General features: G+C 46.0%; 1 protein-coding gene across 1 annotated transcript in view; it reads left to right on the top strand.

Moving 5' to 3' along the window:
* The window catches only part of IFT81 (intraflagellar transport 81), a 452264-nt gene extending 430647 nt beyond the window's left edge, over window positions 1-21617 (top strand). Inside the window, exon 19 of the mRNA XM_063964420.1 lies at window positions 21147-21617. Within this exon, the coding sequence (XP_063820490.1) occupies window positions 21147-21329 (183 nt within the window). The 3' untranslated portion in view covers window positions 21330-21617. The remainder of the gene's footprint in view (window positions 1-21146) is intronic.
* The last annotated feature ends 909 nt before the right edge of the window (window positions 21618-22526 follow it).

Below are 22526 nucleotides of genomic sequence, written 5' to 3'. Positions count from 1 at the left end.
CGACAGTTGACAACTACAAAGGATGTATTTCGTAACTACTTAGAAATGGCTTTAGTGACAAGTGCTTCTGTTATCATTTCTTCAAGGGTTGGGTAGACATAATGTGTTTTTTAAATGTAGGTCTCCTTGTTATCTAGTGCGATGCCTGCTTAGTCATTTGAACATTGTTTTCTTTCAGGTGCCTAAAACTTTAGGTTTTCATGTGAAATTGTTACATGTATGTAAAGCATAAATATGTTAAGTGTTTTGTTTTTATGCAGAAACGAATGAATGTAATCTATGGTGTTTGCTGCCATTTGTCCTGTGAATGACTTTATTGCTGGTGTATGCAGTGGCAGAACTAGCGAGCGGTGGGCCCAGGTGCGACAAAATGCTTTGGGCCCCCCATCCCATCCAAGTCCACCCCCTCACCCCTGGAGAGGATCTGGTGAGGGGGACCTGCTCAGGGCCAGAGAAATGGATACCTAGCAACAGTGCCGTAACTATACATTTTAGCACTGTGTGCAAGAAACGGCATCGGAGCCCCACCCCTGCATGCAAAACAGGGGCAGTGCGCGGCGTAGGCACGCGCAAAAATACATAGTGGCGTGGCTTCGTGGCCACAAAATAATACCAATTCATAAAACGGTGCACAGTAGTCTCCATTATTCAAATTGCGCCGCACAGTAGCGCCACTACACCAGGTAGAGACCCTTTTACACCTTACGGCGGACAGATTCCTCTTTTTACACATTACAACAGACAGCGTCCCCTTTTTACACATTACGGCAGACAGCGTCCCCCTTTTTACACATAACGGCAGACAGCGCGCCCTTTTTACACATAACGGCAGACAGCGTCCCGTTTTTACACATTACGACAGACAGTGTGCCCTTGTTACACATTACGGAAGACAGCATCCCCCTTTTTACACATTACAACAGGCAGATTCCCCCTTTTAACACATTGCGGCAGACAGCGTCCCCTTTTTACACATAACGGCAGACAGCGTGCCCTTGTTACACATAGCGGCAGACAGCGTTCCCTTGTTAAACATAGCGGCAGACAGCGTACACTTTTTACACATAACGGCAGACAGCGTGCCCTTTTTACACATTACGGCAGACAGTGTGCCCTTGTTACACATCACGGCAGACAGATTCCCCCTTTTTACACATTGCGTCAGGCAGATTCCCCCTTTTTACACATTACGGCAGGCAGATTCCCCCTTTTTACACATTACGTCAGGCAGATTCCCCCTTTTTACACATTGCGGCAGGCAGATTCCCCCTTTTTACACATTGCGGCAGGCAGATTCCCCCTTTTTACACATTGCGGCAAGCAGATTCCCCCTTTTTACACATTGCGGCAGGCAGATTCCCCCTTTTTACGCATCACGTCAGGCAGATTCCCCCTTTTTACACATTGCGGCAGGCAGATTCCCCCTTTCTACACATTGCGGCAGGCAGATTCCCCCTTTTTACACATTGCGGCAGGCAGATTCCCCCTTTTTACACATTGCGGCAGGCAGATTCCCCCTTTTTACACATTGCGGCAGGTAGTCCCCCATTTTTACACATTGCGGCAGGCAGTCCCCCTTTTTGTACATGGAAAGAAAGAAAGAAAGAAAGAAGAATTATACTTACCCTCTCCGCTGGCTCAGGCTCCTCGGTGCAGCTTCTGGTCACGATTCCCGGGCAGGAGAGAAGGAGGAGGAGGGAGGTGGAGGAGGGAGCCGCAGCAGCGCTGTGTTATTGGTGGAGGCGCTGCTGCTGCTGTCCCTCTGCTTCACTATAGGCTGTTCTCGGAAGACAGCCTATAGTGAAGCAGAGGGACAGCAGCAGCAGCGCCTCAACCAGTAGTAAAGCGCTGCTGCGGCTCCCTCCTCCACCTCCCTCCTCCTTCTTCTCCCCCGTACCGCTGCGCTCCTCTCCTCTCTGTCCGGGCGGCTGTGTGCTGCGGGCAGCGGTTGCCCACAGCACACAGCGGCATGTAATGAGTCAGTTTGACCATTACATGCTTTGGGCCCCTGGACAGTGGCGGGCCCCAGTGCAACGCACTGGTTGCACTGGCGGTAGTTCCGCCTCTGGGTGTATTGCATTCAGCTTCTGTAGTTCACTAATTGTATGTGAACTCTGAGCCTGATTCATTCTGGATCGCTGTTGAGACTGAGATAGCGATGTTTAGAAATCTGCTTTTGCTAAAATTTGCATGTGAAGAGCCGCACAGAAAGGATAAAAGATGCCCTTCGATGCACTTGCAAATCTGCATATGCATTAGCAGATTTGCAATGCTTACGCAAAAAAAGGACACCATCGACATTTGCGGCTGACCCCTCAATACTCAAATCAATGAGAATGCAGTCGCACGGGACGCGTGTTTTTCAACTCGGCGTACGCAGAGGACTCCGATACATTCCTCGAAAACAGCCATGAAACACCGGGTTTTCCCAACCACTCCCCACAAACGCCATGTTACCACCCACAAACAGTCACTTCCTGTCAATCAAAATGCATACACTTTATAAGGTAATCGCATATCGCAGCGCATGCGCAGTCTGACGATAATGGCTCACTGCATGCAATCTCACATTTGCAATTGGTAATGAATCAGGCCCTCTGTGAGTTGCAGACTTCTAATGGGCAGATTCAGTTAGCCTAAACCTAAAATGATGTTCTGCTGCGCACATATTGGTTTATTGTGGCAGGAAAACGTTCCAGGCTTTCCTGCCAGTATATTATAAGAGTGAGGATTTGATAGACCCCTGTGGTTAATTAATCTGCACATCATATTTATGTTCTCAAACTGAACAAAATGTATTTTACATCGGATCTAACCTGTTGCAGAAACTGTGGTCACAAGGGAACTTTTTACCATATATGGGGGTCCTGCTGTCTGCCTATACAGATGGCATTATATCGACAGTCAGTATGTCAACATCACAGTATTAACACTGTTGTAATGTTAGTTAATACATTTAACAGCATCCACATTATAACTTTAAACATGACCATATAGCATCATATCTAAAGTTCTAATGCCGACACGATTAAAATGCTTTAACTAGCATTACTATCAAGTTAGCACTTGAGCCATTGACATTTTGCATCATCGCTTGGAGAGTGATTAACTGGAGAGAGAAAAAGTGCCAGCCAATCAGCTCCTAACTGCCATGTCACAGGATGTGTTTGAAAAATGACAGTTAGGAGCTGATTGGCTGGTACTTTTTCTCTCTCCATTTTAGCACTTTACTTCAACATCATGACTACTTCCCAACTTCATTACTTTAGGAGCTGTGGGACTTTCTCCCCAAAACCTATCCAAACAATCTATAAAAAGTTACCTTGCATATATTGGCAGCATCTCTTTAGTCCTACACATACTATATATATCTATCTATCTATCTATCTATCTATATATATATATCTATATATATATATATATATATATATATATATATTTGTCTCTCTAAATTGAGAGCCAACTCACCTGGAGGCACACACACCTATTATTTGCCAATACATTGATTGTAAGCAATTAACATTTTGTGTATCATTATTTTGAGAGGCACAAGTAACAAGAGAGAATGCTGGATTTTGTACTGCCATATTGTAGGTTCCTGAGGTGCCTCAAGGTGAGTTGGCTTTCAATTTAGAAACACTTGAATATATAACCCAAAGTGGGGCTATTATTATATGGTGTAGGGCCACCTGAGCAGAAACTTCTTTGTGTCTTGTTTTTTTTTCTTCCTAACCTGCAAATCCCCACCACCACCATCACCTCCCGAGAGGGAGATGCAGGTGGCCATCATTATACATATACCAAGAAAAGGGACAACACTCAAGGACCTTTAAACTGATAAAGTATATTGTAAACAAAGTCACAAAATTTTGTGACTTTGCTCGCAATATACCTTCACTTTAAAGGTCCTTGAGTGCCATCTATTCTTTACGTATACACGCTAGCCAGCATGTTATGAATTGTGTAGGACACTGAGGCCAATTTCACTTCTTTGTTTACTGTATATGGGGTCTGATGGAGATATTTCATTGGGTTGGGTATGAGATGCCGGCGGTCAGATTACCGACAGCGGCATCCCAATATCCATAATCCTGACATTTTGAATGAAAATAATTAACCCTTCCCTTAACTCTCCCCCTCCCCGCAGCCTAAGCCTAGCCCTAACCCTCCCTGGCATACTAACATTCAGGATGCCGGCTGTCAGGATTCCAGCGTCTGGCAGATGCTGGCATTCTGGCGTCGGTATTCTGAATGCCAGCATCCCGTCCGCTGGGATGCCAACTACTAACACAAATTATATATATCGCAGACATACATATATTTGTATGCTTTTTATTGTGTTCTATCCCCCATGTGTAAGTTTATTACTGACCCCCACCCCCCCTCTATTTGTACTGCATTGTACCCCAGTACCTGTGTTTTCCTTAGTATGCTGTTTACAAGCGCAAACCACCCATCTGGCTATAAGGTCTTTACAGTCTGTGGTCCCGCAGAACCCCCGTGGGTTACTTACCTTAAGCTGTTTTCTCAGACGTCCTAGAGGATGCTGGGGACTCCGTAAGGACCATGGGGTATAGACGGGATCCGCAGGAGACCTGGGCACACTACAAGACTTTGAATGGGTGTGGACTGGCTCCTCCCTCTATGCCCCTCCTCCAGACTCCAGTTAGATTCTGTGCCCAGAAGAGACTGGAGACACACTAGGGGAGCTATACTGAGTTTCTCTGAAAAGACTTTATTTTAGGTTTTTTTATTTTCAGAGAGACCTGCTGGCTACAGGCTCTCTGCTGCATGGGAGTGAGGGGAGAGAAGTCAGACCTACTTCTTCTGAGTTAAGGGCTCTGCTTCTTAGGCTACTGGACACCATTAGCTCCAGAGGGTTCGATCACTTGGTGCGCCTAGCTGCTTGTTCCCGGAGCCGCGCCGTCACCCCCCTCACAGAAGCCAGAAGAAAGAAGCCGGGTGAGTATTAGAAGAACAGAAGACTTCAGTGACGGCAGAAGACTTCGAAGTCTCAGAGGTACCGTGCAGCGGTCGCGCTGCGCGCCATTGCTCCCACACACCAACGGCACTACAAGGGTGCAGGGAGCAGGGGGGGCGCCATGGGCAGCAATATACCTCTCCAATGAGCCTGGCAAAAGATGTATACAGTGCATAGGCACTGTATACGGACCCCCGCCAGTATAAAAATGTAAAATAATAGCGGGGTTGAAGCGCGCCGAGAAGGGGGCGTGGCTTAGCCCTCACAAATCGATACAGCACCATTTTTCTCCTCACAGAGACGCTGTCCCCGCCAAAGCACTGTTAGACAGCTAGCAGTGTAAACCGAAGGGGGGCACAGTGATTTTAGTGCAATATAGGTGAAAAAATGTAGCACTATATTCTATAATGTGTGTGTAGTCAATGAGTTGTAAATAAGTATCTGTGTTTTCCCTGTCAGATATACCCATTATAGCTTTTTAGTACACATGTGTCGACATGTGTGAGTGCTCTGCCGCAAACAGCTATGGGAATCCCTCTGTCGGCATTGCCGACTCCTGATGGTACTTGATTCAGTATATGAAGTGTCAGCAGGTCGGTAGTTGTATGCTTTTTCAAAAGTAAACACTGTATGGGAGACACAGTAGTATGTGGGTGCCCCTGTCGGCACCAACTGTTATTACTGGGTAAATTAACATGATGTAACTAACCTATACCTGTGTGTGTGTGTGTGTATATATATATATATATATATATATATATATATATATATATATATATATATATATATATGTGTGTGTATGGTACGGTTCCATGGGCCTGTAGCTCGAGCACAGATGTGGTTGTATTTGTGGGGGAGTGATATTAAAACTATGTGTATATACTTCCCTCGGGGTCGCAAGAATGTTATTTTGCCTGGTTACTACTCCCTGTTGTCGACGATTACTATGTTTTATGTCGACCATAAGGTTTCCTGGTTAGATCCACAACTGGGGCATTCAGTACATGGTCATACACATTCAGAACACATTAATATCACTAGGGACCCTGCAGTTCCGGACAAAATACTTATATGTATGATATATATATAGGATATGTGTGTATATGTGTATTAAAATATGTATATTCATATCACAATTTCTAATGAATGCTGAAGTAAAGTTATTCCTTCTCATGTGCTGGTCGCTCTGTTGATAAAGCTCTAGGTCAGCCGTGACGAGATGGTCTCAGATCCTCACGAGGAGTCCGAGTGTTTATTCTTTTTCCGCCGCGGATAGAATAATGTGAAAGTCAACCCCTGGTCTGCACGGGGCCCTTTCACAAAGGATCGTATACAGGAAGCTAAGTGATATTTTAATTATATGCTTTGATGATATTTGCATTACATAAGCATGGGGAGTGCTTGTATTCAGAAATGGTCGGTTACCTTGGCATCCGATAGAATTACCCTAGAGAGAGAGGAGATGTTTCTTATGTTGGGTCTTCTCTATAACATTGCGGCAGGCTGCCGTGCGACTACAGGAGGTATGGGACTCTTGGGTTCACGGGCCGCTTCCATGGCCCTATCGACTAGGAGGGCGTTGTGGATTCACCAAGGGAATGCTGAGGCTGACTCCGAGAGATACTGGAGTATTTTTCCTATGAAGGTGTAACCGGTGTTTGCGGATGCCTTGGTTAAGTTACTCTCGGCAGATACCACTGGTAAGTCTACCTTCTTGTGATAGGTTCCCTCACAACGGTTGATGACGCATTCTTTTGTGGGATGCAGTCATTTTAACCGGTTGGATAACATTCTTTTTTCCCTTTCTTTGCAGATAGTGGAAGGTGAAAAGGTAAGAGGTCTGCAGCCTTTTTCAGGTTTGCAGAAGCCGATATCGTCTTCTGTTCTACCACATCCACCGCATGTCGCTGGGTCCATCTTGCTGGAGCCCACACCGGTGGGAACTCGTCTAATACTCTTCAGTCAGTCCTGGAATGGACTTGGACCAGTGAGTTAATAATAGAATCCAAAGGGGAACATACTGGAGTTTACAGATTATTCCCCTCACTGATTTTTCAAATAGATCTTACCGATTCTCCTCTGGAAGGGGAGGTAGTATGCAACGCCATACCAGAGTTGCGTCAGGATCAGGACATTGTCCTGCTGTCCCTGTCAAAAAATAAAAAATGAAGGATTTCTACCTAAGAAGTAGAACTACAGGATGGAATATCTCAGGCCAGGGATATCCATCACGTAAAAGAAGAAAGTGGGTTTAAATGCGGTTTCATCCGCATTAAGCTTACCTGGGTTTGCTATCCAGGATTGTCTTTGCCATTTCACTGGAGTGATGGCAGTATGAGGGTTTTCCTTCAATAGTAAGAGCCATTATTATTCTGTACTGAGATGCTCTCCTGACTACGGCGAGGTCAAGAAACAAGTGGTACAAATCGTTGTTTCTCTCTGACAGTTCTTCAACACAGAGAATGGCTGTTGTTCCCAACGACGCGGATGTCGGAGGTGGGTATACGATTAGATACTGAACGATTGAAAGCTGTTTGTTTTTTCCTGTGGAAAGAGATCTGAGGATCCAGAGTCGGATCAGATTTGCAGTGACAACCCATCAATATGTTCCGTTGATGAAGAAGATGGTTGCGACCTAAGAGGCCTTTTCGGTGAGCAGGTTAAATGCCAGAGTGGTTTTCACAGGACCAGTTGGACAAGTGGTCCGGGTCTCACCTGCACATGCACCGGAAAATAATCCTAAGGACCAGGATATCGCTCCTGTGGTGTCTGCACAGTTCTCACCTCCTAGAGGGATGAAGGTTCGGGATCCAGGATTAGATCCTGGTGTCCATGCATGCAGGTCTACGAGGCTGGGGAGCGGTCTTTCCAAGGGAAGTATTTCCAGGGGAAAAGGTCAAGCTGGGAAGCTTGTTTGCAATAAGCATTCTTGAATTAAGAGCTATTTTCAGCGAACAACTTCTTCGTGATCTGCCCGTGTTAGTTCTGTCGGACGACTTAACAGCAGTGGCGTAAGTAAGCCGCTAGGGCGGAACAAGGAGCAAAGCCGCAATGGCAGAAGCCGCAAAAGTTTTCCGCTGGGCGGAAAGGCAGGTAAATGCTATATTAGCAGTCTTCGTTCCGGTTGTAGACGACGGAGAAATCGATTTCCTCTGCAGACGCGATCTCCATCCGGGAGAAATGCAGTCGTCATCGAGAAGTTTTCACAGATGTGACAAGTCTTTGAGGAATGCCTCAATTGGACATGATGGCGTCTCGCCTCAACGCGAGACCTCAGGAATATTGTTCCAGGTCAAGGGACACTTAAGCTATAGCAGTGGACGCCCTTGTGACACCTTGGGTGTTTTCAGTCGGTCTATGTGTCCTCTCCACTTTCACTTTTTCCTAAGGTGATACACATAAGAACAAAGGTTCATGCGATCCTCATTGTTCCGGTCTAGTCAAGGAGGGCTTGGTATCCAGATCTTCAAGACTTACTCTTAGAAGATCCATAGCCTTTTTCTTCTACGAGAGGACCTGTTGCAGCAGGGACCGGGCGTGTATCAAGACTTAACGCGGCTTTGTTTGACGGCAGGGCGTTTGTACGCCATATCCTAGCCCGAAAGGGTATTTCCGGTGAAGTCATTCCCACTTTGCTTCGAGCTAGGAAAGGAGTAACGGTGAAGCTTTACCTCCATATTTGGAGGAAGTAGGTGTCTTGGTGTGAATCCTGGAAGGCTCCTACGGAAGAATTCAGCGGAGTCGTTTTTCTCCATTCTTTGCAAGCAGGTGTGGATGCTGGCCTAAAGTTAGGCTCCATTTCAGGGCAGTGTTCGCCCTTATAAAATTTTACGGATGTTCAGACTTTTGTGAAAGGAGTGCTGCACATCCAACCTCCGTTTGTGCTCCCGCTGGCACCGTGGGTCCTTAACGTGGTGTTGCAGTTTCTTATGTCACACTGGTTGGAACCTTTATGAAAGGTTGTGTTAAAATTTCTCTCTTGGAAAGTGGTCATGTTATTGGCCTTGGCATCCGCAAGGCGGGTGTCGGAAGTAGCGGCTTTGTCTCACAAGAGCCCCTATTTGATCTTCCATGTGGATAGAGCGGAATTGAGAACTCGGAAAATAGTTCTGCCAAAAGTGGTTTCTGTGATTCCCAGAAACCAGCCTATTTTGATGCCTGTGGTTGCTTAAGCATGGGCTGATTCAAAGTCTCTCGATGTAGTCAGGGCTTGGAATATTTATGTCGCCAGATCGGCTCAGATTGGGGAAACAGAGGTTCTGTTTGTCCTTTATGCTCCTAGCAAAATTGGGGGCACCTGTTTCTATGCAGTCTGTTGCACGCTAGATCTGTGATACGATTCGGCATGCTCATTCTACGGCTGGATTGCCGTTACCGAAGTCGGTGGAGACCCATTCTTCTAGGAAGATGGGCTCTTCTTGGGCGGATGCCCGAGGAGTCTCGGCGGTTCAACTTTGCCGAGCGTCTACTTGGTCGGGTTCAAAAACTTTTGCTAAGTTCTACAAGTTTGATACCCTGGCTGATGAGGACCTCATGTTTGCTCAATCGGTGCTGCAGAGTCGTCCGCACTCTCCCGCCCAGTCTGGAGCTTTGGTATAAACCCCATGGTCCTTACGGAGTCCCCAGCATCCTCTAGGACGTCTGAGAAAATAGGATTTTAATACCTACCGGTAAATCCTTTTCTCTTAGTCCGTAGAGGATGCTGGACGCCCGTCCCAGTGCGTACTGTATATGCAGTTATTGGTTATGGTTACACTCTTGTGGTGTTTCTTTTCAGTCAGGCTGTTGCTGACGTTGTTCATGCCATGGCATGGGTTGTGTTACATATTCTTTCAGCATGTGGCTGTGTATTTTTCATGCCGTTGGCTGGTGTTCTATTGAATGCCACGTTCTGCGGCATGTTCGAGGTGTGAGCTGGTATGTCACTCACCGTGTTTAAACAATAAATTCTTTCCTCAAAATGTCTGTCTCCCTGGGCACAGTTTTCTAACTGGAGTCTGGAGGAGGGGCATAGAGGGAGGAGCCAGTTCACACCCATTCAAAGTCTTATAGTGTGCCCATGTCTCCTGCGGATCCCATCTATACCCCCATGGTCCTTACGGAGTTCCCAGCATCCTCTACGGACTGAGAGAAAAGGATTTACCGGCTAGGTATCTATTTTCTTGTTTTTCCCTCGGCATTGGCAGGATACCTTTCGCAGGCGACAGCAGCATTACAGCGATGTTGCAGGTGCAGACATGTAGTCAGGTGCTGCTTGCTGCTGGAGAGCCAGGATCCATAGGCCTAGAGGAGGTGCCATGGGGCAGGAGTCATAGTTACTTTTGCCTCCTATGCAGGGCAGTAGAGAGCTACTTTCAGGGTGTGTGGCCTCATACTTTAAGTGCCTCCCTGACCACACTGCAGCCCAACACACAGCAGCAGGTGCTGGGCTGAGGAGAAGAGCTGCTGCCAGGAAAGGGGGTTGGGGGGGTTGGGCCTCCTCTGGGCCGAGGCAAATAGTACCTGATCTCCATCCCTCTCGGCACCACTGTACCTATGTGCCTTATCATGACATGATGTTACACGTGTCAGCACTGAGGAAGCGCTGAGGCAATATGTGGTACAGTTGGACAGTGGTGGCTGCATCTGATTAGACCCGCAGCTGTGGCCAGCGCAGTGTAAAAAGAGGAGGTTGCATTCAGAGACATCCTATAGTTTTTTGAAGAGGAATTCAGTGGTGCCCTCTAGGCACTGGCGTCCCTAGGCAGCCGCCTAAAGCTGCGTAATGGTAGAGCCGACCCTGTAGGTATGGACAGAGGCGGATTGGCCATAGGGTTCACAGGGAAGATTCCCGGTGGGCCGACGCACCCGTGGGGCCTGTTTTGTTTGAGGACATGTGGTCCTTTTTATAGACATAATGAATAATATGCAAAATAATTTGCTTATATGAATATGACTTTGCCACTTAGCCTGTGATTGCAGATGATCTAGTGTATGCTCTGTCTGCCTGCGTGGCTGACATAGAAGATTGAGTGAATAGGGATTGGGATACGGTTGGTGTAATAAGCAAGAAAATATATCTTTCTAAAGAATGATATAGTTTCCTAAATTCTGAAGGTGTATCATATAATGTGCTCATAATATTTAATTTTATTTCTTTTTAACTTCCCCCTTGATGCTGGACATGCCCACTATCTGGAAAGTCTTGGGGGGAGGGTGCTGCTGCCATGGCCCATGGCTAGACCTTACACCTCTGGTGCTGCCCATGTGGGGCCACTAGTACAAATTTTTCCAGGGCCGCTTTTTGTTCCCAATCCGCCCCTGGGTATGGAGCAGTTTTACAGTGTTTATCAAATAGGTAATTACCCCTTTGTGCTTCCTAGCACCAAAAACTTGGAAGCTATCAGCCACCACTGTACATCCTCCTGGTTTAAAGTAAGAAAAAGAGAAAAACACTGTAAAGGTGTAAAAATTATTGTTGAAAACCGAAGGATCAGAAACATGTATTTCTCAATAATTTGACTGTTCACATCATATTCCTCCTGTTTGAAAATGAAAAATAAAGCCCAAAACAGCTGGACATTAAAACATCTGATCACGCTATATTTCTTAAGAGTTCTTGAATAGACCAGAAATAGGGACATAAAGCAATGGATTGCAATAGAAGGCTGCTAAATAAAACAACACCCTGAAATAGTGCCGTGGCTGCCCTCTCTTCCCAAGTTCTCTCCACCATATCCTAAGATATACCCCACACACTCTATTTGGAAGGCTCTAAGACGTCTTCCTTTTATTTCATCGGTCTTTGGTCCTCTCACTTCTTTTTTTGCTAACTCTAGGTACTAACCAGGTACTATGAATCACCCTCTTACTTTTGTAGTTTGATCTCTGTGGGTCTCTTTAGAGATGGTAGCTGGTGAATGATACAGGTATTAAACAATTTTCAGAGATTCAAGAAAAATGGGGTATCCCACATTCTGATTTTTGGAGGCTCCTACAAGTGTGCCATTTTTTACATTCAGCAAATAGGACAGCCCTTGCCAAGAGGGATCTGACTTATTTCGAGAAACTCTACATCTCTCCCCAATCTCCCTCCCACACAGTATCAGTCTCTTTCAGTTACTATTGGTTAACCAGACTATCCCTATTATGACCTATGCTATGGCCTGGGGAAAAGACTTTTGGCTTTTTCTTATCTGAGCGGGAGTGGAAGACTGTTTTTCTTTAGGCCTACTCTAGCTCTATTTGTATTACTGTAAAAGAGACACAGTACAAGATCTTCTAGATGATACAGACACCCTTCTTTGCTTCTTGCTATGTATATCTCCACTCCTGATTCCTGTTGGATATGGTTGTCTGCTCTAGGTTCTCTCTGTCCTGTCTGGTGGGATTTCCCTAGTTTATCAAATTTTTGGTCTGATGTTATTGCCACCTTGCAGGACATTTTAGGTACTGAAGTACCTAAAGCCCCTACGTTTTGATTACTCAGCCACTCTGCGATACCGGTACATAAATATACAAAATTATTACTCCGGCATCTTGGTAATGCAGCTTGCTCCGTTATCCCAGTATTGTGAAACTCTTCCAAATCTCCCACATATAATTAATGGATCCATAACTGTCAATGGAGGGCAACTTGGTCGCTCCAACAGACAAACCTTCTGATTTTGCTATCACCTGGTTACCTTGATTGGAAAAGAAGTCCTCAGCTGACTGTAAGACTTACATGACCACGATCCCACAAGATATATGATCTGAATTCCTTTGATTCAATCCATTCTTCTCCTGGTTGCGATCACCTGGTTACCTTGATTGGAAAAGAAGTCCTCAGCTGACTGTAAGACTTACATGACCACGATCCCACAACATATATGATCTGAATTCCTTTGATTCAATCCATTCTTCTCCCCAATATTCATGGATCACAGACTTTTTCTTTTTGTTTTTACTCCATTGCTGCTGATCCCTCCCTTATCCCTTTACTAACATTCTCCTTTCCTTCTCTTTGTACTTTCTACCTTGTATGTCTTCTTCCTCTTCTCTTTATAAGATGAATTAAGAATTATAAATTACTAGCTGAAGTACCCGGCATTGCCTGGGTTCAAGTTATTAAGTTATCAATGAGTTGGATGTAACTATCAACATTTCTCTGACGTCCTAGTGGATGCTGGGAACTCCGTAAGGACCATGGGGAATAGCGGCTCCGCAGGAGACTGGGCACAACTAAAGAAAGCTTTAGGTCACCTGGTGTGCACTGGCTCCTCCCACTATGACCCTCCTCCAAGCCTCAGTTAGATTTTGTGCCCGGCCGAGGTTGGATGCACACTAGGGGCTCTCCTGAGCTTCTAGAAAGAAAGTATAGAATTAGGTTTTTTATTTTCAGTGAGACCTGCTGGCAACAGGCTCACTGCAGCGAGGGACTAAGGGGAGAAGAAGCGAACCTGCCTGCTTGCAGCCAGCTTGGGCTTCTTAGGCTACTGGACACCATTAGCTCCAGAGGGATCGACCGCAGGCCCAGCCTTGGTGTTCGGTCCCGGAGCCACGCCGCCGTCCCCCTTACAGAGCCAGAAGCAAGAAGAGGTCCGGAAAATCGGCGGCAGAAGACATCAGTCTTCACCAAGGTAGCGCACAGCACTGCAGCTGTGCACCATTGCTACTCATACACACTTCACACTCCGGTCACTGAGGGTGCAGGGCGCTTGGGGGGGGCGCCCTGAGCAGCAATAAAAACACCTTGGCTGGCAAAAATACCACAATATATAGCCCCAGAGGCTATATATGTGGTAAATACCCCTGCCAGAATCCAGAAAAAAGCGGGAGAAAAGTCCGCAAAAAAGGGGCGGAGCTATCTCCCTCAGACACACTGGCGCCATTTTCTCTTCACAGTGCAGCTGGAAGAAAGCTCCCCAGGCTCTCCCCTGTAGTTTTCAGGCTCAAAGGGTTAAAAAGAGAGGGGGGGGCACTAAATTTAGGCGCAATATTATATATACAAGCAGCTATTGGGGAAATTTCACTCAGTTATAGTGTTAATCCCCACATTATATAGCGCTCTGGTGTGTGCTGGCATACTCTCTCTCTGTCTCCCCAAAGGGCTTTGTGGGGTCCTGTCCTCAGTCAGAGCATTCCCTGTGTGTGTGCGGTGTGTCGGTACGGCTGTGTCGACATGTTTAATGAGGAGGCTTATATGGTGACGGAGCAGATGCCGATAAATGTGATGTCGCCCCCTGTGGGGCCGACACCAGAGTGGATGGTTAGGTGAAAGGTATTAACCGACAGTGTCAGCTCCTTACATAAAAGGGTGGATGACGTAACAGCTGTGGGACAGCCGGCTTCTCAGTCCGCGCCTGCCCAGGCGTCTCAAAGGCCATCAGGGGCTCAAAAACGCCCGCTCACTCAGATGGCAGACAGATGTCGACACGGAGTCTGACTCCAGTGTCGACAAGGTTGAGACATATACACAATCCACTAGGAACATCCGTGACTTGATCCCGGCAATAAAAAAAATGTGTTACACATTTCTGACATTAACCCTCTAAAAATGGGTTTTTATGTTGGGGAGAAAAAGCAGGCAGTGTTTTGTTCCCCCATCAGATGAATGAATGAAGTGTGTGAAAAGCGTGGGTTCCCCCCGATAAGAAACTGGTAATTTCTAAAAAGTTACTGATGGCGTACCCTTTCCCGCCAGAGGATAAGTTACGCTGAGAGATATCCCCTAGGGTGGATAAGGCGCTCACACGGTTGTCAAAAAAGGTGGCACTGCCGTTTTAGGAACGGCCACTTTGAAGGTACCTGTTGATAAAAAGCAGGAGGCTATCCTGAAGTCTGTATTTACACACTCAGGTACTAGACTGAGACCTGCAGATCGTGCTGCTGCAGCGTGGTCGGTGACCCTGTCAAACATGAGAACATATTAAAGACGTCGTCTTATATATGAGGGATGTACAGAGGGATATTTTGCCGGCTGGCATCCAAAATGAATGTAATGTCCATTCTGTCAGGAGGGTATTAGAGACCTGTCACTGGACAGGTGATGCTGACTTTAAAAGGCGCATAGAGATTCTGCCTTATAAGGGTGAGGAATTATTTGGGGATGGTCTCTGGGACCTCGTATCCATAGCAACAGCTGGGAAGAAATATTTTTACCTCAGGTTTCCTCACAGACTAAGAAAGCACTATATTATCAGGTACAGTCCTTTCGGCTTCAGAAAAGCAAGCGGGTCAAAGGCGCTTCCTTTCTGTACAGAGACATGGGAAGAGGGAAAAAGCTGCACCAGTCAGCCTGTTCCCAAAATCAAAATTCTTCTCTCGCTTCCTCTGAGTCCACAGCATGACGCGGGGGCTCCACAGGTGTAGCCAGGTACGGTGGGGGGCCGTCTCAAAAATTTCAGCGATCAGTGGGCTCGCTCACAGGTGGATCCCTGTTTCATTCAAGTAGTATTCCAGGGGTACAAGCTGGAATTCGAGATGTCTCCCCCCCGCCGTTTCCTCAAATATGCCTTGCCGACAACTCCCTCAGGCAGGGAGGCTGCGCTAGAGGCAAATTAATAAGCTGTATTCCCAGCAGGTAATACTCAAGGTGCCCCTACTTCAACAAGGACGGGGTTACTATTCCACACGGTTTGGGGTACCGAAACCGCATGGTTCGGTGTGACCCATTTTATATTTAAAATCCTTGAACACATACATAAAAAAATTCAAGTTCAAGATGGAATCGCTCAGGGCGGTTATTGCAAGCCTGGACGAGGGGGATTACATGGGATCCCGGGACATCAAGGATGCTTACCTGCATGTCCCCATTTACCATCCTCGCCAGGAGTACCTCAGATTTGTGGTACAGGATTACCATTACCAAGTCCAGACACTGCCGTTTGGACTGTACATGGCACCGAGGGTGTTTACCAAGGTAATGGCCGAAATGATGATACTCCTTCGAAAAAAGGGAGTTTTAATTATCCCGTACTTGGACAATCTCCTTATAAGGGCAAGGTCCAAGGAGCAGTTGCTAGTCGGGGTAGCACTATTTTGGAAAGTGCTACAACAGCACGGTTGGATTCTAAACAGTCCAAAGTCACAGCTGGTTCCTACGACACGTCTACTGTTCCTGGGGATGGTTCTGGACACAGAACAGAAATAAGTGTTTCTCCCGGAGGAGAAAGCCAAGGAGCTGTCATCTCTAGTCAGAGACCTCCTGAAGCCAAAACAGGTATCGGTGCATCATTGCACGCGAGTCCTGGGAAAAATGGTAGCTTCCTACGAAGCAATCCCATTCGGCAGGTTCCATGCAAGAACTTTTCAGTGGGACCTGTTGGACAAGTGGTCCGGATCACATCTATGGTTGGCATACCGCTAGAAGCTGTGTATTGCAGTAGGGGTGATGGAAACTTAGCTAGGTTGCATTAAATTGGTGACTTTGCATCATCACATGCACAAAAGTCAGCAGCTCAGGAAGAGCCGTAGAAATCCAGATGGCCAAAGTCAATATTTCTAAAGGGGAGTTTCCCCACCAAACTGCCACTGGATCCACAGCTTAGTGGTTTTTGTAAGACCGTAAATAGCATCATATACATACTGTAAAGTGTACAGCATACCATTTTGTGTGTGTTCCTGTAGACAGTGGCTAATGTAATTTAATGTGTGCTTTTTGTTTGGTTATTGCTGTAGTGCAGAGGTTCTCAAACACGGTCCTCAAGGCACCCCAATGGTCCAGGTTTTAGGTCTATCCATGGCTCAGCACAGATGGTTAAATCAGATTGGCTGAGGTGCTAATTAAGTCACCTCTGGCCAAGCTTGGATAAACTTAAAACCTGGGCCGATGGGTTGCCTTGAGTGGCGTGTTTCAGAACCTCCGCTGTAGAGGGAACGAGACCTCATGTACTATGGGTGGTATAACAGTTCTTGCACTGAGCTCCTAACTGCGTCATAGCATGTGGTTGTTCTTACGCCCATCTCACTGATTACATCACCCACAGATCTTGCACAGATACCATTGCCAGTCTTCCCCCTCCATCTTCCTTCTGCCCTTAACCGCCATATGGATTGTACACTTGCGAGCAGGGCCCGTTACCTCTTTATCTGTCTGTTATTACCTAGTCATATTTTGTTCTTAATTGTAAAGTGATATGGAATATGCTGGCGCTATATAAGTAAAGCAAAATAAGTATTAGCATACTTGCTTACTCCCGCAGAAAGTCCACAATGTTCACTTCACTAGTGAAGTGGGTGGCCCGGGTCTGTGATGTCTGGATATGGCCCTGCTATATAATCCGTAATCAATGTATTTTGCAGTAAGGAAGTGGGGCCTTGACTGATTTACACATCTACCCTATAGATTTACACAGAGATTTTAAAAGTAGGAAAGTATTACTTATTGCTCCATATCTACATGTCTATAACATACCTCCCAACTGTCCTGATTTCTGCAGGACAGTCCAGTTTTTTGGTGACTGACCCGATGTCCCACCCGCAGGACGCAAAATGTCCTGTGGTGGGGCCGAGGGTGGCGGTTTGGAGGCTCTTGTCACTCACTGATCTGTCTAGCAGAGCAGCGGTGATTAGACACTATGCGCACACGCACAGCGTCTATTCACGGAAGACCAGTGGGTCTGGGGGCATGCTAGCAGCTCACAGAGCGCTGGGCATGCCCCCATAGTGACGGAAAATGCGGGTGTGGCTTGTGATCATGGCACTCCCATAAAGCCACGCACTTTTTATATATGTAACACCTCTTTTCTATAGGCCACACCCCATTTTCATACACACATGGCTTCACCGCACCAGGGAGTCCCATGTTGCCATCTCCCGATGTTGGGAGGTATGCTTTAATAGTACAGTGCTTTCATTATCCAATGTGAATTAGAAAGAGAAAAATGCAATGTTATTATTAGTGTATATATATTGGTAGATGCTCAATTAGCTTAGTGATATCATTCAGGTGCTCGAAAGGGAGGGGTATTTCTAAGCAAGAAAAAAAGGCATTTGTTTCCCCCAGCACCCTGAATGATAACCGTAACCAGATATAAATTCCACATGATAATAGAATTCAGAGATCTTCGTTACACATATTGGCGCAAATGTGTGAATAAGCCCCAAAGCCGCATCAAGGAGTCTCTGTATATTTGGGGTCCCTAGCGCTATATCTTGGTGCAGGGTGTGGCACCCCAAAACACCAGCATAAGCCAGAAAGCCCAGCGTAGCATACCAGTGAAAAAACTATAGTGTTAATAAATTAGTATTTAGGAAGCCGAAGCTATAGAGAAAGTGATACAAAAATTAAATGCAATTAAAATAGAGAAATAGTGTTAAAAAATTAATAAGTGAAAAGTGTTAGTAGAATGTAAAGGTATGCCACACTAAGGCCATCCAGCTCAGCCAGTCCAGAGGCACCACACCTCACACCTCCATTACCCCAATCTGGGTCTAAGATTAACCAGCAAGGAGCCACATGATAATGGCTCCTTACTACAATATGTCTAAGCTAAGAGCTACCTACCTTGGAGCAACCCCATAATGCTCCATGTGGCATGTCAGGGCCTGCACCTCCTCCTAATGCAGGAACCTCTCTGCCTCTCACAACAAACATATATATATTGGTAGATGCTCAATTAGCTTAGTGATATCATTCAGGTGCTCGAAAGGGAGGGGTATACCCCTCCCTTTCGAGCACCTGAATGATATCACTAAGCTAATGCAAAAGGGGGGTGAATACTTTAGCAAGGCACCGTATTCAAGTAAAGCATTTTTTCCTAAACTGACATAAGAACCAAAATCTATTTTTACAAGAAAAACCACCGAAGCTGTAATGGAAAAGGTGGTCATGGCTATATAAGCAGTGATATGAAATCTCCTTCTATGGTCAGTTTTGTTACATAGACCCCTGTACAGATCTGTCTGTATTGATTCTGTGTTTGTTTCATACTGTAGCAGCGACAACGTTGGCTACAGTAGCTCAGATGGGTGTGGTATGTTAGGTAGATTAGACTTAGGTCGACAGTGTCTAGGTCGACCACCAATGGTCGACAGTAAGTAGGTTGACATTGTTTCTAGGTCGACAGGGACTCTAGGTTGACATGTACTAGGTCGACATGAGTTTTTCTACTTTTTTTTTGTGTCGTTTTCTCCATACAGTGACCGGGAACCCCAATTAGTGCACCGTGTCCCCTTGCATAGCTTGCATCGCTCGCCATGCTTCGGGCAAGGTGCCTCGGCCCGCTACCACTGCGCTCGGCACAGGTTATCGTTCCCAATTGTAGTTCACGTAGATGGTATAGTATGAAAAAGTTTAAAAAATTATTTATTTATTTTTAAAAAAACTCATGTCGACCTAGAACATGTCGAGCTAGAGTCCATGTCGACCTATTGACTATGTCGGCCTACTTATTGTCGACCAATAGTGGTCAACCTAGACAGTGTTGACCTACTTACTTTCGACCTAAAGACAGGATCCCGCTCAGATCCTCCTCCTTATATTAGTTCTAAAAAGCCACATTTGGCGTGTCTCAAACATGGAAAACACTTACTGTCTTCATGACAGGTTGTCTCTCTTTACCTTGGTTTGTACTCCATAGCTTCTAAACGGGAAATCTGGAGGTGTTTCCCATAGCAACCAATCAAACAAACTTTACATGTTTATATGAAAATAGAACCTTCCAGTGTTTTCTATTTTAATGAGCATTTTCTGTCCAGCATTACCAAAAATCTCACAAATGAGCCATGAATTGCTCATTCCAATAAAGTCTTTGGAGACTAATCACCTGAAATTCATGCAGGATTATGTGATTGAAGGAGATAATCGTGCTACAAAGCAGTTGTGTAGTAAAGCACATAATAAACTATGAATGTTACAAAGCAAGAGATTTCTGTAATAATTTGAATTTTATGAGGTTTAGCTAAACATCACCCATGCAGGCTAGGCCTGACAGTGCACACAAGGGGCCTGATTCAGCGTAATATACGCAAATCTGTTTTCAGGACAGAGTCTATTCAAAGGTGAACATACAGATGGCCCTTTTTGGCGCACCAGGGGACTAATTTAGACCTGATCGCGCAGCGGGCGATCAGGTCTGAACTGCGCATGCACCGCAGTGTGCATCTGCATGCCAGATATGCGATCGGCATCTCAGCCCAGCTATCGCCTCTGCCTGAATGACAGGCAGAGGCATTCGCTGGGCGGGAGGGGGAGGGCCGACTGCGTTTGGCCACCCGTTTTGAGGGCATGGTCCGGCACACGGCGGCTGCATGATGGTACAATGCAGCTGCTGCAACCCGGGATGCGAAGTAGGTCCCTGCCAGAGCGCAGGAGCTGCGCAGGTAGGGAGCTACTTGGCAAGTGCAAAAGCATCACCGCTGTGCAATGCTTTTGTACTTGGGGGGGGGGGGGGCTGACATGCGGGGCAGACTAGCCCCATGCTGGGCGTTCCCCCGCATGTGAGAATAAATTATCGTAGATGTGCCAGATTTAGCACATTTACAATCAACTCGGAACTACCACCCAGGTTGCATGCAGCTCGGTTTGTATCAAGCATCTGTTCCACTCGAGCAAGTATCTTGGTAGCAAAACCGCTTCATGAGACTGCAGTGATTCATTTTATGTATTACACTTGAGTTTGAATCTGCATACAAAGTGCTGCAATGCAGCAGGCGTGGCTTTCTTCTCATGCTCACTCGCACCAGGTTTCTGGCACTGCATAGCGTATCGCGACTAGAATTATGAAGGCACATCTGTATACAGAGATCCATCTGATTCCAGAAGGATCTCTTGCACTAATTGTAGGGCTGAGGTTGATATGCATTGATAGTGATGACTCCTACTTTAGCAAGCAGGTGGCTCAAGATGTAGCCAACTCTGAATGCAAGCAAAGAAGCCCATTTATAGTTAAGCACACAATGCTGCCGACTTGCATGTGATTCTAAATCAGCCCCAGTATTGGTGGAGTAAGTATAGAGGAGATTTATCAAAGCTTGGAGATGCATAAAGTACCAACCAATCAGCTCCAGTAATCTTTTAAACACAACCTGTAAAATGGACGTTAGAAGCTGATAGGTTAGTACTTTATCTCTCTCCAAGTTTTGGTAAACCTCCCCCATAGTTTTGTGATGGGATCTTGTTTGAGAAAGTTATCCTAAATGTTAGAGAAAACAATTCTGGAACAGATACCAATGACTATTATCGTCTGCTTTCTTAAAACAGAAATTAAGAGAGAAGCAAAAATCGGTTAAAGAAAGCCATGGGCCCAACATGAAACAAGTGAAGATGTGGAGGGATTTTGAACAGCTGATGGATTGTAAGAAAATGTGCTTTCAGAAGCAGCAACATCTAGCAACAACTGAGCGGGTTATTCAAGGAGGAGGAGAAGATCGTCTCATCTTATAGACATTGCATATTTATTTCTGTCCTATATAGGGGTATATTCAATTAGGGTCGAAAACTGCCATCTGTCGAAAAGACAGCAGTTTTCGACTATTTCAGGTCGAATCGTGATTCGACCTATTCAATCCCAGCTGTTTTTATTTGACAAGTCTGGGAATTCGACTTGTTGAATAGTGCGCGAATCGGCGGTATACAGTAGCTGCTGATTCACGTACTTTTGAGGGAAACCGTTTCAGACCATCTCAGTCCGACATAAAAAAATGTCGGACTGAGATGAGGGACTGTGGAGGAGAGGGGGGGGGGAGTCGCGGGGAGACGGGGGAATGCCGCGGGCACCCAGACGAGGAGAGCCGCGGGCAGCCAGACGGGGGGAGAGCAGTGCTGGAGGATGTCACAGCCGCCACTCACAGCAGCGTCCACCCGGCTCCAGCAAGCGAGACCTCGCATGCTGGAGCCGGGTGGACGCTGCCGTGAGCAGCGGCTGTGATGCGGGGACGGGGAGCGGAGAGACGTTTGAGGCAGAGAGACGGGGGGGGGGGGGGGAAGAGCCGCGGGCAGACTGGGGAGAGCAGCGATACAGCAGCGGCTGTATCTCAATTCAACTTTTTTTAAAGTCGAATTGAGATGACATTGAATAGCCCAAGTCGGATCCATTCCGACAAATGAATGTCGGAATGGATCCGACTTCAATTGAATATACCCCATATAGTGGTTTATTATTATTATTATTATTATTATTTTTATTTTTTATTTTTTTGTAGTGTAATGCCTATGCATGTAAGGAATATACTTGAATATGTTCTGTTTATGTGTATCAATGGAAGAGCTGTCTTATTATCAATCTATTATTATTAGCAATTATCAATCTATCAGTCCATTTCTAGTGTTAGAGGAAGTGTTATCTTCATTTAGATAAAAGTACCAATGTAGAGAACGTTCATATCGCCCTGCAACATCGCCCAGTGTGTAGGGCGAATAAGAGGTAAGCACTTGTAGCTGCAGCTTGATCATTCTCTCAATTATACAGTCTCAAATCCATTATATTGAATATACATTTTGCTGGTAAAAGTTTCTGTTCAGTTTGTATTTTCAGTATTTCTCTATCGTCCTAAGTGGATGCTGGGGTTCCTGAAAGGACCATGGGGAATAGCGGCTCCGCAGGAGACAGGGCACAAAAAAGTAAAGCTTTACTAGGTCAGG

The sequence above is a fragment of the Pseudophryne corroboree genome, chromosome 1 (genome assembly GCF_028390025.1).
Source record: "Pseudophryne corroboree isolate aPseCor3 chromosome 1, aPseCor3.hap2, whole genome shotgun sequence".
Taxonomy (NCBI): domain Eukaryota; kingdom Metazoa; phylum Chordata; class Amphibia; order Anura; family Myobatrachidae; genus Pseudophryne; species Pseudophryne corroboree.
Note: the sequence above shows the minus strand (reverse complement) of the source record. Positions and strands in the feature narration are given on the sequence as shown.